We start from the raw sequence: 20,478 nt of genomic DNA on the forward strand, positions 1-20,478 counted from the left end.
CTCAGGTGCCCGCTGGCGACTAATGGGGAAAATTTGGTCGCCAGATCATAAATTTTGGTCGCCAACTTTGCATGCAAGGAAAGTCTTAATTATTAAATAGCACAAAAAAAAAAAAAAAACAATAACAACAACAGCATGAGAAAGATCTCTAAAGCCATTGTTGTTTTCGGCTTAGTTTAGTGATGGTGTTCTTTAAGGTTATTTGAAATGGAGCGAAGCACAGTCCATGTTTTCCATAGCAAGGCAAACATGGGTCCTTTATCCTTGCTTTTCACCTCTTCAAAACGTAGTTCTTTATTCTCCTGCAGCTTGTGTGGCAAGCAAATTACCTTTATCGCGACTAAACGCAATACAACAATGCTCGTACCAGTCTCTGACCGAGATAAAATAAAAGGAGCGGCAGGAGCAGCTCGTATACAGTTTCAGTAGCCTCTAGAATCAGAGGAACTTGGTTTCTTAACGTACTTTTCTACCGGTATTTATCTCCATTTATTAATCACCTTGGGCAGTCAATTTTTCTGGTGTTCGCTTTCTAACAGAGGGGACAAATTCTCCAACCCACTTTACGTTAAGGGTACAGGTTGCTTTTTGAAGGTTCCATGCAAATTTCAAACTCATTATGCGATGTCTAGTTTTATTACCAATATATTATCAATATCAAGCTAGTCCCGAGGAGGTTCTTCGGTAATATGGCTAAATCTACGTTTTCAGCATTCAGAACTCACGATGGATTTAAGTTTTCAATTAACCTTCTTGCTGAATCTTCGTCTTCCAGGCGCAAAATTCACGTAACCGGCAAGAAGCATACAGTGTTTAAGTGTGCCCATGATCCCATGAAGCCGCTGAAACAATATGGCGCCTATAGTAAACGCGGTGATCGAAGTATCGAAGTACATTTGTGCTATTAATTAACAATGTGAGAAACCGATTTTCTTGTAGTATTTATACATTATTTTAAGTGGGAAAGAAAGGTGAGTCGTGTTCTAGCTACCAGTTCCTAACGATTTCATCATATAAAAATTCAAATACAACAGTTGTCTACTGTTTATCCTGGGTTATCATACAAAACGTGATTCGCAAGCTGGCGACCAGTGCTGAAAATCTAGTCGCCAGCACTCAATTTTTGGTCGCATTGGCGACCAGTGAGTCGCAATTTCAAGCCCTGTCTTAACTACATTTCTACTCCAAAGGAAGGCGAGAGGTACATGTAGTAAGGTGTGTAAAGAGTCATGATGGAATCCGGCAGTAGGTGATACTGTTTGAAAATCAAGGTCAACGCAGAGTTCCTTTCTTTGAATTTGTTATTTATTTTTTCACTCAAGAAGAGCACTGGTAATTCTCAAGATTTAATACGTTTGTCAAATAATTCCGTGTATCACGGGTGATGTACAAAGAGAGAAAACAAATGATGAGCATGTCACTTGATAGCATCAGGTATCTTCACTTTCATCTCAGCAACTTTCAGTCTACAAAGTGTCAGAGAGCAAGTTGCCTTTGATGACAACTGAGGAGAAATTCGAAAATATCAGACATCTTATGGGTATAATCAACATGAAAGCTCATTGGAGAGGTTTTATGGGCATTTTGACTCCAAACGCTGTTTTTCCGCTCAGATCCTACCGGCTTCCCAAACAGGTTTGCCAATCAAATTATGATGCGATTGTCAAAATATTGCCGTAAATTCAAAAAGTAAGCCACAAACAGAAAAACTGTAATATGGACATCGATAATTAAAATTAAATAAAGAACTCATTAGTTAAGTGATTCATGCCGTGATCTTACACTCACTCACTCACTCAGACAGACAACCCCGATGACATAGTGCATTACGGGCTAGCCAGTAAGCACAAAAAACCCCACAGTGGAGTCAATACATTCCTCATGTTAACTTTTTTCCAAAGTAATTTCTAGAAATGGCAGCAACAATATGAACTAATGTCATGGACGTTATGTAACCTCTGTGACATTTAGACTTTTTTTTCTTTCCTTAAATAACTATGTGATGCATTTTCAAGAAAATCCTGCTACAAAGCTAAACATCCAATAGACACTCTCTGATAGAGACAAAACTCTGGTTAACCGTAACATTTTAGATATAAATTACTGGCAAATTTAATGTCAAGTATGGAAAGTTCTAAATTTGTCTTAATTTATGTAGTTAATTCAATCTTAAAGAAAACAGCCTTAAATATTCAGGAGAGCGTGAAGGTGAAATAATGCCTTGATAATGATCTTAAGTGCGCATCTGCACATTTTCCATGTTCCCAAAAACCAACCATACCCCTATTTCAGCTTGAAATCCGTCTAAACCTCGAAGCGCTAGACCTCAAATAATGTCGCAAAATCTAGCATTCGGAGCTCCAAGGATTTTGTGTACCGGCTTGCAGCCGTCACGCCGTGTGCTCCTCTCTGATTGGATTCTGCAAGCCGGCACACCAAAATTCTCCTACGCTTCCTTGGAGCTCCGAATGCTGGATTTTTGATATTATTTGAGATCCAGCACTTCGAGTTTTGGACGAAGTTCAGATAATGGTATGAGAGGAGACCTCTGGGTTTCAGCTTGCTTGGCTCGTGATTTGAAACCTGTACGATGGGAAATTGTTAGTGAGTTTCAGACTGCTTGGTGCGTGATTTGAAACCTGTATGATGGGAATTTGTTAGTGAAAAACGGCTTGGTGTTGGAGCGATCCGAAATCGAACTTTACACCCTTGTTTTTCTATTTGTACGCAGAGGTGAACGTCGAACACAAACCCTTCATTTTTCTCTGTATTTTTACTTTTTTAAAAAAGCGCTCTACTAATTCTACTAAGTTGTAGAAGGACAAGGCCTAATTCTACTTGTGACAATCAGTCATTGACACTGTTGGAATGTTTTGTGGATGAATCCTAATGCAGCGAAAAATTAATCATGCTTATCAACGTTTATAAACGTTTTCTGAATGTTTTGAAATGTTTTTGAATGGTATGGAACGTTTTCTATTTCCGTTGGGGGAACATTGCCAACATTTCAGAATGCATTGAGAATGTTTTTGAATGCATTTCAACCCAAATGCCGGTGTAGACAAAACGTGGGGTAGGCCATGGCCTACCCTGTGGCCTACTCTATGGCCTACGGGTGGTCAAATTAAAAAAAAAACGCAGAGCATTGACGCAAATCTTTCAACGTTAGGACTGTCTCACCAACGAGTTTCTTCTGCTGTTTTGGCGGCCACCGTTTGATCATAATTAACCTACTGATAGAACAAGGAATCGAGGAATGCTGGATGAACTCAAACATCATCATGACTAGTCCAACTATTGCGTGACAGTAAGGAAAACCAGCGGTCGTTGTGGACTGGGTTACAGTTTCTTTTTTAAACCGCACTTTTCTCACGCGGAAGATGGATGTATTATTTGGGTCAAATTATGTAGATATAACCACGCAAAGTAACCATGGACTATGCATGTCCACTTTGCCGTCACACTAGTCACGCATGGTGAGGAGGTGCAACGAATCATGGTGGAACTAGCAACCGACTTTGAGGAGACTACGAACGAAATGATATGTGAAATGAATCATTGAACTGCGGATATGAAATCAAGTACATCTATGATCCTCGCACTTTTGAATGCAATGTTAGAAAATGCATAGAGAAGCCTGAAAAATTCACGACTTTAACTGCGTTTGAACCTATAACCTATGCGATGCCGGTGCCATGCTCTACCAACTAACATATGAAGCCTTACAGTTGGGAGGAGATCAGTTTGTAAGGCTCATCTCTTCCCGTGAAAGGACTAAATGAACAAAATGTAGATATTTGAAGTTGGGCTATAGAAAAAAAGACCAATGATCATCGCACTTAACCAGACAATTTTCTATCTCGTCTTAAGTTCGTAGACTGCAATGGTTAATTCGTGCCCATCATTTGGGTATACGATAACCATGTTGCTCTATGAACGTTTTTTATTAAAATCACCCTGTACTTAGGACAAGGAATAAAGAGCCTTTTCCCATCTCATGGTTTTTTTTGTATATTAGCCTCCCCGTCCATGTAGGAAACAGTTTCAACACTTTTAGGGAGACCTTGTTATTACATGGATTGACACTACAATGCTTTATCACGTAACAGCAATGTTATGGTACCATGTAAAACATCAATTATTGCTTAACAAGATGCAGCCATTTTTGTGACGTAACAAGTTACCATGGTAATAAGAAAGCCTTGCAAAAACACCCTATATTTTAGCTTTAGTTGCTCATATCTGAAACACAAACTCGGTGACCCCAATTTTTTATTGCAGGCGAAGATAAAACTCTCTGCAAAGTTTAACCCATTGACACCTAAACCGGCCAAAACCGGCCGCGCGCGATGACCCCTGAAATACCTAAACCGGCCAAAACCGGCCGCACAAAATGGCGTCTTGATCGGAGTTGATCTTAGGCCTCTACCCAGTCTCCCTTAGGAAATCTAAATTTTCTGTTGTTATGGAGATTTAGTAGGATAATTGACCAATCATTTGCCGTGTTGTGAGCATATTTTGACAGCTGATAAGAGACCTCACAAGGGCTGGCTTTTTGCCCTTTCGATCGCGCGATCGAATTACGCGAAAACAACGGCCGATGCGCCAGATAGAGCACCGAACGATGGGGATATTGATGCTTTTTTTTTCGGATTCGGAGGATCTAGGGATCTAAGGGATCTTTTATGGTTTTCCTGTAAGAGGAGGGGATACTAGAGACAACAATTTTGATTTAGATGACTTTAAAAGTGACGAAGAAGACGGTGAAAACCAAGCGACCGATGATAAACATGAAGCTCGCTGGAATGATCAGGTCGATAATATTCAAATTCCAGATTTCGTGGCAGCTACTGCTCTTTATTTCGTTTTAGATAATCGTAATGAATTAAATATTTTTCTTAGTTTTCATAGGAGATGATCCATGGGAATTAATGGTAAACGAAACGAGTTGGTATGCCTGTCAAAAACTCTTAAAATCCCCGAGCGCATTGCCCTTTTTTCATCGAGTAAGCCGCGCAGAATTAAAGGCCTTCGTAGCAATTAACGTCATAATGGGCATTGATTAGCTCCCGAATTTAGCTTTATAGTGATCAACCGATGGATTTTTTGCAAATAACAAGTTTTTTTTTTCCTAAAACAAATTTGTAATCGAAGGAATTTTCGCCTTCGGTATACCTCGGAAGATCGGTATCCTCAACAAATAAATCAATCCGATCTTGCGTTTATATTCTGCAAATGCGAGAAAACTTCCAGCGATTTTCTCTGTTGTTTTTCTTGTGTTGTGTAAGTTATCTTTCAGTCAAAGTTTTCGAAAGAGCATTTTTGTACACAATTTGACCTTGTTTGTTCTCTCATGAAACATGATAGTGATCAATTAACTAAATTTTTTCCCTTTTTTTTGCACTTATACCTGCAAGAAAACAAAGCGATTGGAATAAATTTCAAACAATTTTTATCCATTGAGTGGTTAGACTTAACTGTAAATTGCATAAGGCATATTTTGAGTTATAATAAATATTTTTCAAGCGCTTTGTTCAGTTAGCGATCAAAAACTTTCTTGATTGCTTAACGCGCGCTGCTTCGAAAAATTCTACCTTTACATTTTCAGTTGAGCCTTAGGACGTGTTTTGAATCACTTTTTAGCAATATTTTTACATCATCTGGAAGTTCACTGTTTCTTCTTCAAGGTGAACTTAATTCTAGAACTCAGTATCTTGTGTACATTTACTGCGCATATGGTTTATTTTTAACGCTCGCTTTCCAATGCAAAACCTCGAAAATTTCCCAAGTTATCGTGCCCAACAAAACAGCGCACGCGAATGAATCATTGGGTTAAAAGAATTCTGTGGAGTAGATTCAGAGCTATCTTAAATTTTCAATTATTTAAGGTGGCTCTGAATCTGGTCCACAGAATTTTTTTACACTTTGCAGAAAGTTTCATTCTGGCATGTTGATTACATTTCAGAAATACAAAAAATGGGGGTCACCAAGTTCGTTTTTGAGATATGAGCAGCTAAAGCCAAAATATGGGGTGTTTTTGCAGGGCTTTCCTGTTGCCACGGTAACGTTTTACATCACCAAAATGACCAATTTTTTTTTAGCAATAATTGGTGTTTGACATGGTACCATAACATTTCTGTTAAGTGATAAAATGTTGTAGTGTCAATCCTTCTATATGAGAACGTTTCTTTCAAGTGTGGAAACTGGTTTGAGCCACCTTAGGCTTGTAGAACACCATGGTTAAAGGGGCTAGGTCACGCTATTTTAGGTAATTTTGTTTAATTTTGTTAATTATGAGCTCTAAACGTCAAATTGGCAGAGCAAGAGTCTTCCGTTTGCAAAATCACGGCCACATAACAACTGAGAATGATTTTCCAGCTTTGTAAATGAAATTTTGATATAGACTGATATAAATTTGAAAAAAGGTGGGCCGACGTTTTTCAAATTTATTCAAATTCAATCCATTTCAATCCTCTCCACTTTTGTCCATCCATGTCCCTTCTTGGCTTCCCTGTGTTTTGTTAGAGTTCTTCTATAGTTTTGAACAGTTATTTTGATATTTTAGTTAATTCTATGACCATTCGATCAGTGCTGAAATGGCCTAAAATTGCGTGACCTAGCCCCTTTAATATATGCCCATACTATGGGTATACGATAACCATGTTGCTCTATTAACGCTTTTTATTAAAATTGATCACCATGTACTTTGGACAAGAAGTAAAGAGCCTTTTCTCATCTCTTGACTTTTTTTGTTATAGTAGCTTCCTTCTCCGTGTAGAAAACCACGTCTTAAGTTTATGGAATGTCAAGGTTAACATATGCCCATATTTCGGGTATACGATAACCATGATGTTCTATTAACGTTTTTTAATAAAATCACCGTGTACTTTGGACTAGGAATAAAGAACCTCTTCCCATCTCTTGTTTCTTATTTTTAATTTTTTTATATTAGCCTCCTTCTATGTGTAGGCAACCATCTTAAGTTTATAGAATGCCATGGTTAACATGTACCCACAATTTGGGCATACGATAACCATGTTGCTATACTAACATTTTTATTTAAAACACTAAGTGATTTATTCGAAGAATAGGAATACTCTTGCCATCTCGTGGATTTGTTTTATCGTTGCTCATACACTTCTTCGTGTAGTTACCGTATTAGGTTTGTTCCATGCCACAGTTAACATATCATATGTCCATAATTTGGGTTACGATTTTCCTTGTTGGTTTGTTATTTTCGACTTGACAATTTCTTCACCTCTAACAGTTGTGGAATTACGTTGAAGAAACTTCGGAATCAGAATTCACGGCTAACGCACTTCAGAGCAGGGCTCAAGCAAGTGTTGACCAAGTACAGAATACATTTTTGCACTTAAAATGCGCTAAAAGAAACGAAGTACATTGTACAGTATTTACTCGAACAAGCGCCGCCCTTGAATAACCACCGCATCTGGGACAAAAAAGCAGGTAAGTGTCACCCTCGAATAAGCGCCGCGGTCCCAATGTGGCGCTTATTCGAGGAATTTCGTCAACTTAAAGAAACACTAGAAGTAACTCTTACACAGCTTGGGCAATTTCTTTGCATCAAAACCGATGTTCTTCAGTTGATTGTATTTCTGTGCTTGTCCATTGAGTAAAATGCCGTAAAGGTCAAATGGTGACTATCAAAAGACGTTTCTGTTAATCTCCGTACAGAAATATTTCTGTGTGGCGTCCACGACTTTTAAATAAGCGCCGCCCTCAAATAAGCGCTGCTCTCGAATAAGCGCCTCACTTTAGGCGTGAAAAATGAAATAAGTTCCTCAGCCCTTATCCAAGCAATCACAGAAACTCTCTTAAGTTTTTTTTGGTCCGCGATCCTTTAAGACCAGGCCTCAGGCTGCAATGGTGCAAAGCTTAACAAGGAACAAGGAACAGCAAGCTTTTTGATAAGAGCTGGCATTGGGCAAAAATTGACCACCACTGTATTAACACGATTTTGCCGCCCACATGGATTGACAGATTGGCGCAAATATTTTGAATAGCAAGAAATGAACATTCAAAATAGCCCAAAGTGCAACACATACATGTACTGGAAGAGTGCTCCGCCCTCCCTTCAACAGATCGAACCTTCAACACTTGTGGTCCCTTCTTTGCCTGTTCTTTGAATATTGCCAACTACAGTACGTGCATTCTTACAGTAAAATCCTTGATAAGGGAATCCAAACTTCATGAACATGCAGATCTTAATGAACATTTGTTACTTTAAGTTGTAAAATTAATACTGAGTCTTTTAAGTATAAATTAACGTGGCTTTCTTCCTTTCAAACACAGAAAAACAGACTCAAAAGAGCTTTTAAGAGATCCCCTTTTCTTCATTTGCTGCATAGTACACATTACACTGTTACAGTAAGTTCCTTGTTACTGAATAAAATTCTCAGACTAAAACTTTAGCCAATCAGGCCACACATTCTTGTAACCAACTTCCAGAAAGCAAATTCATGAACTTGTAGTATAGTATAACGAAAATTATCATTTTTTCAAAGCTTTGCATACAACTAGGTGTCAAAAATTATTGAAATTCCCATGAGGGATGTAAGCCATATTTATAGCCATTCTTCACATTACAATACACATTACATACTTGACCACTCCCCACAGGGGCTTTTCAGGGCTAATATTAAATTTGCAGTTCAACCATGAGATTAAGAATAGGGTTTAGTACTAAATGGTTGGAGATACAGGTATGTTCAGGATTGACCTCAATTATAATGCATGCTGATTTCACTTAACATCAACAAGTGTCCCCCAAATACTGCTCCTCAAGTCAAGATAAACAGCTGCATTCAAACTCCAGATATATAACAATAATTATTATAATGCATGCTGATTTCAATTAACATCAAAAAGTGTCCCCCAAATACTGCTCCTCAAGTCAAGATAAACAGCTGCATTCACCCTAAGCTAAAAATAACACAAACCTAATTTACCGCCACCTTATTATTGGAAATACGTAGCAACTTTTAATAATAGACACAAAGGGTGTTGGATGTCAAAATTATGTGTGCAGCAGTAATTAGGGTCAATCCTAGACATAAGTGAATGTTTGTGGTGCATCATACAGTCATTTGTAAGTCGATGAAAAGACTTTGAACTTTTAAAGTTGCTTGAAATGCACTGTACAATGCAAAGCTCAAAAAACTCTGTCACTCACGCAGAACAATAATAGAGACATCTTTGCTCAGAGAACTTCCAACACCATTATCAGCAGTGCACCTGTAGTCTCCTGCATCCTGTCTACCAGTGATGCTCAAAGGCATGGTGACTTCAGTATTATCAGAGAGTCTTGTCCAGGTAATTGTTGGTTCTGGTTTACCATTAGCTGAACAGTTCAAAGTCAAGTTAGCAGGTGCTGTTATGTTTAGGTCGCTCGAGGCTCTGATATTGCTTGGAGGATCTACAAAATAAAATCATTAGAGCCTTAAAATGAGATTCAAACAAAAAAACCAAGGCAGTAAAGCAACAATTGTTGCAATGCTCATTCATTCAAATCAAACCTGATAATAAATGCGATGACATTTAGAGATAAATGAAAGAATGGCCTCTTCGGTTTTGATGTATCTCTTTTTCTTTCAGATATATTAAAGCTTTTGTGCTATGCAAATTACTAAAGTGATGACATCATCAGTGGTTCCAAGGAAGATGGATCACAAAATCAAGAATAATCTCTGGAAAGATAACAGTGATATTATTCAAACTTGGCAACTGAATAAAAAAGTTAAGAAAGGTGGAAAACGGTGTAGAGTATGACATAACCGTAGCAACACTTTTAGCTCCAGTCCCTTCTTGTAGCAAAAGAAACATCTCAACTTCCTCTGAAATCAGGTAAGACAGACAGGCCTGCTCAAAACACACATGGAGCTCATGTTGCTGTAGGTCTCCTAATCAATGCAATGACAGTGAATGATGTTTGGTTAAAGACAGAAATTGGGAGCGCCAGTTCAGCACAAACTTGATCTGGAAGCAATCGTTGCAATGGCAACTGTACAATGGGTGTCATTTTAAAACTGACATACATTACCAGTGCCAAGTTTGATCAGCCCCACAAAATTAAAGGATATTCTATACTTTGTGATTTCTTTTCCTTTGGAACCACTGATGACGTCATCAGTTTTTACCCAAACAGTTTTTACCCAAACAGGTTTCTATTCTTCAACTAGACCCTCCATGAGGGTACACTGGGTTGCCTGTGGTACGTGCAGCGTTCCACGCAATTTTTTTCAAGTTGGGGGGGTGGGTCACTCAGAAGTCATACCAGAAGTCATACCACTCGATGTATAAAATCTTTCTTTCCTTACAAGGACCGTATTAATCGTTCACGACAATCCAGAGTTATTTACAGAGCAAATTGTTGGGATTGTAATGGTTTTTACATCGGTAAAACTAAACGGCGGCTTCACGATAGAAAAACCGAACATTTTAAGGTCCTAGCTAAAAATGACAATACTTCAGCCATTGCTGACCACGTCAAGGCCACTGGACATAACATCAAGTGGGATCATTTTGATATTTTAGCGAAGGGCAAAACTGACTATCATTGTAAAATAAAAGAGACCTTCTTTATTCAAGAACTTGAGCCAGCTTTCAACGTCAACGTTGGAAGTGAAATGCTGATGCTTTATTAATCTTTTCTGTTTTTATTAATATTATAATTATTATTATTATATATTTTACTGTTAAGTATTTGCTTAATCTAGGTTCCAGTCCCCTCATCCGCTTTGTTATATATAAATAGCTGTTTTAAATTTCAACGGTTACTTTTGAAAATGTATGTAGAGCACATACGAAACGTCAAGTCATAGTTAAAATGAACAAGTTCAATATGTTTATCACTGCTGTTTGTGTCTTATTTTTGATCATACCAGAAGTCATACCAGCAGAGGCCGTTTGGCTCACAGGTCCTCACACGTTCGTACGACGAAACAGATCCTTTTCTGAGGTTAAAAACCTGGCTACCGGCCTATTAATTAATCATTTGTCAGAAAGAAGAAATTCCTGTCCTCTTTAAAAAAAATTGACACGCATTGCTTACGTGTGGTAGTGAAGTAACACAGCGATTTATTCCATAATGTCAACTGAGCTGTGTGTTGTCTTCAAGGAGATTCAAGTTGTCCTTGCGTAATCTGTAGCTCTAACAGTGCACGATATTGTTTTGGTATTGTCTATCATTGTAGTGCCATGGTAGGAGTCTTCGGTAAATAGCCTGAGGAGACATGTGGTTACTAGCAAAGTACTGAGCCCAGAAAGATTGAAGAAAATAAATGGGAAGTGAAAAACATTGTCTTCTGGGATGACATGTTGACAGTTGTCTTTGCGTAATATGTAGGTCTAACATTACACGATGTTGTTTTGGTATTGTCTATCATTGTAGCGCCATGGTAGAAGTCTTAGATAAATAGCCCTTGAGAAGACATGTGGTTACTAGCAAAGTACTGAACCCAGAGAGACTGAAGAAAATAAAAGGGAATCGAGAAACATTGGCTTCTGGGCTGACATGTTGATCATGCAACTTCTTTCCACCACAAGTGTAAGCGTGCACTGACAGCATCTGACAGCTTTGTAAACAAAAGTTGAAAGCTGAGCGACCTAAGAAATATACGACTCAGTAACAGAAGCATAGGACCGAAAATTCTATTTTAATGCTATCAAATGCGAACCAAGCAAGATACAGATTTTGTTAGCTTGCTTTATGCAAAACAAATGACAAATATTGATGTAAAAGTAAATAAATATGGATACACAATTTTTAAGAAGAGCAGAAGGAAGTTTCAGGACGGTCGATCGAGCATAAAATATTTTGCCATCGGTAACAAAATCTACGACATGAAAACAACATTAAATTTGAACCACGAATATAAAAAGTTACCATCAGCGAAAAACAGTTTGGGAGATTTTAGTTGTTTTGTTGTAATTGTACAAGTTTGGCTGCACCGAGTAAATCGCACATCAAATTCAGCGGGCGCAGTGATCAAGTTACCGCGTTATTTTACCGCGGCATGTTTACTCGCGAAACAGTGAAGCATCTGTATCAAATGATGCCAAGCTACCGGGTTTTTGTTTTTGTTAGTTTTCTTTTTCTTTCGATTGTTATAAATTTTGACAAGAAATGTGCAAATTCAACACAAAGATCACAATCGCCCAACTCTCAGAGGTTGACCATTGTTTCTGGAAAATCAAAAATTTACTCTCCAAGACAAGGTTATTTATCACCAGGTAATTCCATCGTTTTGGTAATAGCAGCTACTTTATTATTCATCAGCGTCACAATCTTTTGCCGATTTTGGGGGTCATTTTGTTGAAACTCAAGCACGCTTCCAACAGACCTGTTTATTTTCGTGACTTATGCGTTACCACAAAAATTCTCCCCGTATCACATTTCAGCACCTGTATGCAAATTTGCTAAGCTCGAAAATTACACAACATGACAAATTTACAAAAGCTGGAAATTTCACTGAAATATTTTCCACCGAAACATTTCTTGAAACAAGCAACATATTTGCTATAAGAGGCAAGAAACCCTTCCTATTTCAGTTGCGTGCGTGCAAGCGAAACACACAATCACAAAGCATACGCAATTAAATAAATTTCTGACAGTTCACATTCAACCCTTTTCGAAAGAACCTTGACCGTAAATAATAAAGCACAAAAGAGACAACAAGCTTTCATTCAAGTAATTTTTCACTGCCACATTTCCATTTTTTTTTTTAACCTTTGCAGAGTTGAGTACAAAATGAATGTTACTTGCCAGACAAACAGGCAAACTTTAAATAGATGCGACTTCAGTAAACACTGTGAGACACACAACAGAGATCACAGATCTACTTGTGGTGTTCGATTCCTTCTCTGTCTTTGTTGAACCCGAAAGTTACCAGAGAAATTTCCATTTGGTTTCAGTGTTGTACGTAACACCACCTTGGCGAAATATTAGAAGTACAGCATATTTTGATTTCGGCTCGACGGGCGAAAGATTCACGCTGTCGAAGTCCATTGCTCGTCGCTTTTTTAAGATTCCAGATCTTTATGTTTCACCGCCTGTCTTGACGTTCCATTCCTGAGCTCCATGTGGGTATATTTTCTTTAAAGATGTACTAAAAAGCCATTCGCGTTACAATGACTTTCGACGCCATTACAGGTTAATTGTGCAGAGCAAACTACGCATTACCCCAGCCCCCTCAAACCTAACAAAATACGCACAGAAGACTCTATGCACAAAGACACCACTTAGCAGGGGAGTGACAGGCAAGACTTTTCCCGACACGGAAAAAAATAACAAAAAAACCCACGAAATGAAACCGGGATTCCGACTGGGTTTGGCAACCCAGTAAAAAGTCTTTCAAATAAGCTTTGGTTATTAATTTTTAATTTCATGGGCAGTTCAATAGAATCTATTGGTTTTTTAAATACCACAAGAAATCAGTCTATTTATATAAAATGTTCCTTGCAATACAATCATCATCATCATAATTATCTTTGTTTACCCAGCTTGGTGTAGCTAGTATAATTGAGCATTTACAGTTCAGTACCTTACCAACCACAATAAACCACAGAGGACTGATCACAACACCGGGTACTTCATGCCCTGTTCTTTGTGAATACATGTACATGTAGTGTGTGGGTTCTTTTATGTCCCACAGGGTCATGAACAATGAAGGGTTGTGAGACAGGGCCTACAGTTAATTGTCCTTATCCGATAAGACTAACACGGTTTTCAATAGAATTTTGAACACCTGCTGCAGTGTTGTTTTCAACCATAACACTGATGTGCAGGTGTACATGCACATGGCCTTTTTGGGACCTTTGGGTCCAAGCTACTGGGGGGCCTGGGGGCATGCTCCTTTCGCCCTTTTTTTTTCTTTTACCACAAGGCTTGGAAATACCTTTTCCTTCATTCTGGGGTGCTATTGTCTTATTTCTTTCAAACAATCTTTTGTGCATCTTAAATCTGTTCAGTGGGTCTGAGAACTGGAAATTGAAATCACCCATTTCCAAACCAGAAAATCATTCAGTACCATTAACTGATACATGTATATTAACCTGCACAATGCTTTACTTTTTGAGAAAAAGCAAAGGATCCCTGGTTGGTCAGCCTTTCGCTTCGCAGCGTTCATGGCCGCACTTGGAACAAAATCCATGAGTGGCCTGGGCCAAAACTGTTTCAAATTCAATATGGCAGCCCTGTTTTTTATTGCGACCAAGGCCCTTCAAATACAGTGATTGTTCAGTCATTCTGTGCACAAGCAACTAACATTAAATACTTTTAAACATTAATTCTTTTTTTGCTACAAAAGTCATTCTTTTATTTGCAATATTGATGTCAAGACTTACTGATTTACATGTACATGTACTGATCGAGGTGCTTTCAGAGCAGTAACACTTACCAGTGACACCTGTGGCAGGTGTTACAGGTTTCAGGCTTTATTGAGAACCCCTGACTAAGTGTGTCTTACCATTTGCAGATCCCTCATATCTATGTCATTACTAAGGTACAGTGTAGCACTTTCTCCTCAGTTAACTTAAAGACCCTGAATGTTGGTCAGGGTTTTCTTTAAGTTTTTAAGAAGCCAGAGGTTGCTGTAAAGTAGACAGTGTGGGTTAAAAAAGGACCCACCCGGTGCAGGGGCTTGGAAAACGTATCTGAGGCATTTTCGGCCTGAAAACTGATTTTAGGGGTGGCTTAAACCACAATTAATACAGCTGTAACCAAAATATCAGCATTCAGTGGTTCACTAAATGAAATGCTGCTATTGTCCAACAAGTTTAGTAATTATTGGTGCTTGAAAACTGAAAACATGGGTAGAGCCACATGCATGAAAAGTCTGTCCAACAAAAGGGGTTTAACAGAATGTAATTACAAACTCTTTAATACGGGCTATCTTGCTCTAAATTATTACATGTATTTTTCATACACCAAAGAGGCAGAGGCCTACTTCCCTCATACCAGAACATAAGCCAGAGATACCAATAACAACTTGCCCTCTTCAAAGGAAACACCCATTTTGATCACTGGAACAACTAGTTGATCTGAATTGCCATGTATAAACTGAAGATTCGTCTCTTAGTCATCCTCCATAATTCAATCCCATAATAACAGTACTGACCACTCCATTGACTTCAACTGCACCTTCGTCTACACTCAAAGGTTAATAATTATTGTCCTCCAGAACTTGCCCAGTCTTCTTTACCCTGCACTTGCCTCCATCAGCCTGCTGACATTATAGCCTGTGTGTCTCCAACAGTTGTTGATGCTATTGCTCCTAAATAACCTGAAATTCCTCTGCAGCATACATTATACATACATGTATCCTCAACCAACCTTGACTCTTGCATTATTTTTCTTCCTCACATTCAATCTCATCATCTTACATTTTCTCACTGTTCAGCTTCATTAAACCCAACCCTCCAACTCCACCAATGTTGTGGTCTTCAACTATATGTGGTTGTCACTGATGATATCAGTGTGCAAAACCTGCATCTTCCAACAGACTGTAGATGTGAACTGCCATCCGATAACTGTTCTTCTGCAACGTCCACCACTCAAAGTCAAGCACTAGTACATGTAGGAACAGAAAAGCTGACACAACACAGCCCTGCTTCATTCCTAACCTGATGCAAATCAGGGTATAATTATTATGTACATTTACCTTACCGGTAAGATCTACATGAATTTTGGAACTAAGCAGGCCCCAGAAAACTGCGGCATTCACATACCTTTTTCTGAAAAAAGTCAATAAGCTGGTTTTGAGAAAAATGATGACGTCAGATACTAAAACAAGGAATGACCTACAATAGTCTACAATGATCTACAATGTCCCTACAGTGAGCTACAATGAGAGCTCTACAATGATCTACAATGACCTACAAGGGGGCAACAATGGCCTACTTCCAAAACAGGATCAGGGTGAAGAGTTTGGTGAGTGGAAAACATCCACTCTGCGTTGTCACCCAACATTTTGAGTTCATTGCATGACAGCCCATGACAGCAATTACACACATGGCCTTGAAGGTAGAAATAAAGTGCGAAAAGACCCTTGGATGGTTTTCCTTTGTTTTAAAGCTTAATTGATCACCAGTTCAGAGAGTTCACCATCGGCACAGATCACAAGCCACTTCTGGGGATCTTCAACAGTCACAAGCCAAAATCAGAACGCATCGACAGATGGAAGCAAGACCGCAAGATCACGCCTCTTTGGCCAAGGGCAAACGGCACAGCAGAACGTTTTATGATGACACTAGAAAAATGTGTGAGAACCGTGACCATCGAGCACAAGAACTGAAAACAAGAGCTCAACACATTTCTACGGCAGTGTCGGGCCACACCTCACTCGACTACTGGCATCTCACTATGCGAAGCACTTAACCAGAGGAAGCTCAATACCACTCTGCCAGAAGTACTGGCTAGTACATGTAGGAACAGAAAAGCTGACACAACACAGCCCTGCTTCATTCCTGGCCTGATGCAAATCAGGGCATAATTATGTACATTTACCTTACCAGTAAGATCTACATGTACATGAATTTTGGAACTAAGCAGGCCCCAGATTAAACTGCGGCATTCGCATACCTTTTTCTGAAAAAAGTCAATAAGCTGGTTTTGAGAAAAATGATGACGTCAGTTACTAAAACAAGGAAAGACCTACCATAGTCTACAATGATCTACAATGACCTACAGTGAGCTACAATGAGAGCTCTACAATGACCAACAAGGAGCAACAATGGCTTACTTAAAGGGGCTAGGTCACGCAAATTTAGGCAATTTCAGCACTGATCGAATGGTCATAGAATTAACTAAAATATCAAAATAACTGTTCAAAACTATAGAAGAACTCTAACAAAACACAGGGAAGCCAAGAAGGGACATGGATGGACAAAACTAGAGAGAATTGAAATGGATTGAATTTGGGTAAATTTGAAAAATGTCCGCCCACCTTTTTTCAAATTTATATCAGTCTATATCAAAATTTCATTTACAAAGCTGGAAAATCATTCTCAGTTGTTATGTGGCCGTGATTTTGCAAAGGAAAGACTCTTGCTCTGCCAATTTGACGTTTAGAGCTCATTAATAACAAAATTAAATAAAATTACCTAAAATAGCGTGACCTAGCCCCTTTAAATGACAAGAAAAAGACAAAAGAGTTTGGTGGGCGGAAAACATCCACTCTGCGTTCATTGCATGACAGCCCATGACAGCAATTACACACATGGCCTTGAAGGTAGAAATAAACTGTGAAAAGACCCTTGGATGGTTTTCCTTTGTTTTAAAGCTTTAGTGGTCACCAGTTCAGAGAGTTCTCCATCGCCACAGATCACAAGCCACTTCTGGGGATCTTCAACAGTCACAAGCCAAAATCAGCACGCATCGACAGATGGAAGCAAGACTGCAAGATCACGCCTCTTTGGCCAAGGGCAAACGGCGATGCAGAACGTTTCATGATGACACTAGAAAAATGTGTGAGAACCGCGACCATCGAGCACAAGAACTGGAAACAAGAGCTCAACAAATTTCTATGGCAGTGTCGGGCCACACCTCACACAACTAATGGCATCTCACTATGCGAAGCACTTAACCAGAGGGAGCTAAAGACCACTCTGCCAGAAGTGACGCCACCAGTCCTCCAACAAACCATTGTTGAGACACAGAAGAACCTGGCAGTGAGAGATGCAGAGGAGAAAAAGAAGATAAAGGCACATGCTGACCAAAAGCTACAACCTTGGTCATAAATAGCATGTAACTCACATCCAAGGTATTAATAATGCAGCCCTCTTCCTCCCTCCCTTCAATGTTGCATTTACCATTCTAATGTTGCGTTTACCGTTTCGTTCTTGCACTGGATCCCACAAACACAATACACACTTGACCACTCCCCACAGGGGCTTTTCAGGGCCAATGCAGTTTAACCATGAGATTATGAATAAGGTGTAGTACTAAATCTTTGGATTGACCCCAATGATTATTATAATGCATGCTGATTTCAATTAACATAAAAAAGTGTCCCCCAAATACTGCTCCTCAAGTCAAGATAAACAGCTGCATTCAAACTCCAGATATATAACAATAATTATTATAATGCATGCTGATTTCAATTAACATCAACAAGTGTCCCCCAAATACTGCTCCTCAAGTCAAGATAAACAGCTGCATTCAAACTCCAGATATATAACAATAATTATTATAATGCATGCTGATTTCAATTAACATCAAAAAGTGTCCCCCAAATACTGCTCCTCAAGTCAAGATAAACAGCTGCATTCACCCTAAGCTAAAAATAACACAAACCTAATTTACCGCCACCTTATTATTGGAAATACGTAGCAACTTTTAATAATAGACACAAAGGGTGTTGGATGTCAAAATTATGTGTGCAGCAGTAATTAGGGTCAATCCTAGACATAAGTGAATGTTTGTGGTGCATCATACAGTCATTTGTAAGTCGATGAAAAGACTTTGAACTTTTGAAGTTGCTTGAAATGCACTGTACAATGCAAAGCTCAAAAAACTCTGTCACTCACACAGAACAATAATAGAGACATCTTTGCTCAGAGAACTTCCAACACCATTATCAGCAGTGCACCTGTAGTCTCCTGCATCCTGTCTACCAGTGATGCTCAAAGGCATGGTGACTTCAGTATTATCAGAGAGTCTTGTCCAGTTAATTGTTGGTTCTGGTTTACCATTAGCTGAACAGTTCAAAGTCAAGTTAGCAGGTGCTGTTATGTTTAGGTTGCTCGAGGCTCTGATATTGCTTGGAGGATCTACAAAATAAAATCATTAGAGCCTTAAAATGAGATTCAAACAAAAAAACCAAGGCAGTAAAGCAACAATTGTTGCAATGCTCATTCATTCAAATCAAACCTGATAATAAATGCGATGACATTTAGAGATAAATGAAAGAATGGCCTCTTCGGTTTTGATGTATCTCTTTTTCTTTCAGATATATTAAAGCTTTTGTGCTATGCAAATTACTAAAGTGATGACATCATCAGTGGTTCCAAGGAAGATGGATCACAAAATCAAGAATAATCTCTGGAAAGATAACAGTGATATTATTCAAACTTGGCAACTGAATAAAAAAGTTAAGAAAGGTGGAAAACGGTGTAGAGTATGACATAACCGTAGCAACACTTTTAGCTCCAGTCCCTTCTTGTAGCAAAAGAAACATCTCAACTTCCTCTGAAATCAGGTAAGACAGACAGGCCTGCTCAAAACACACATGGAGCTCACGTTGCTGTAGGTCTCCTAATCAATGCAATGACAGTGAATGATGTTTGGTTAAAGACAGAAATTGGGAGCGCCAGTTCAGCACAAACTTGATCTGGAAGCAATCGTTGCAATGGCAACTGTACAATGGGTGTCATTTTAAAACTGACATACATTACCAGTGCCAAGTTTGATGAGCCCCACAAAATTAAAGGATATTCTATACTTTGTGATTTCTTTTCCTTTGGAACCAATGATGACGTCATCAGTTTTTACCCAAACACTTTAATATCTCTGGAACGATAAGGGATAATTATTTCAAATATAAAAACACCAGGTTTCTATTCTTCAAAAAGTCTTTCAAATAAGCTTTGGTTATTAATTTTTAATTTCATGGGCAGTTCAATAGAATCTATTGGTTTTTTAAATACCACAAGAAATCAGTCTATTTATATAAAATGTTCCTTGCAATACAATCATCATCATCATAATTATCTTTGTTTACCCAGCTTGGTGTAGCTAGTATAATTGAGCATTTACAGTTCAGTACCTTACCAACCACAATAAACCACAGAGGACTGATCACAACACCGGGTACTTCATGCCCTGTTCTTTGTGAATACATGTACATGTAGTGTGTGGGTTCTTTTATGTCCCACAGGGTCATGAACAATGAAGGGTTGTGAGACAGGGCCTACAGTTAATTGTCCTTATCCGATAAGACTAACACGGTTCTCAATAGAATTTTGAACACCTGCTGCAGTGTTGTTTTCAACCATAACACTGATGTGCAGGTGTACATGCACATGGCCTTTTTGGGACCTTTGGGTCCAAGCTACTGGGGGGCCTGGGGGCATGCTCCTTTCGGCCTTTTTTTTTCTTTTACCACGAGGCTTGGAAATACCTTTTCCTTCATTCTGGGGTGCTATTGTCTTATTTCTTTCAAACAATCTTTTGTGCATCTTAAATCTGTTCACTTACAGGATCTTTGAGGATCTTTTAAGATCTTTAAGGACCTGTCAAAGATCCTTAAAGATAAGGATCTTTCAAGGATCCTTTAAAGATCTTTAAAGATCTTTAAAAGGAATTCAAAGATCTTTAATAGAAAAGATCTTTCAAGGATCTTTGCTAGGATCCTTCAAGATCCTTGAGGATTCAGTAAAGATCTTTCAAAGATCTTTAATGAATCTTTTCAAGGATCTTGCAAAGATCTTTGCAAAGATCCTTCAGGATCTTTAAGGATT

General features: G+C 38.7%; 1 protein-coding gene across 2 annotated transcripts in view; it reads right to left on the bottom strand.

The window, feature by feature from the left end:
• The window catches only part of LOC137982355 (fibroblast growth factor receptor 2-like), a 64,776-nt gene that overhangs the window by 26,210 nt on the left and 18,088 nt on the right, over positions 1-20,478 (bottom strand). For both annotated transcript variants that reach the window (XM_068829454.1, XM_068829455.1), the window contains 2 exons: positions 18,547-18,789; positions 9,194-9,436 (listed from right to left, as the gene is read on the bottom strand). In XM_068829454.1, the coding sequence (XP_068685555.1) occupies positions 9,194-9,436; positions 18,547-18,789 (486 nt within the window). The remainder of the gene's footprint in view (positions 1-9,193; positions 9,437-18,546; positions 18,790-20,478) is intronic.

Source organism: Montipora foliosa, chromosome 13 (assembly GCF_036669935.1).
Source record: "Montipora foliosa isolate CH-2021 chromosome 13, ASM3666993v2, whole genome shotgun sequence".
NCBI classification, from domain to species: Eukaryota; Metazoa; Cnidaria; class Anthozoa; order Scleractinia; family Acroporidae; genus Montipora; species Montipora foliosa.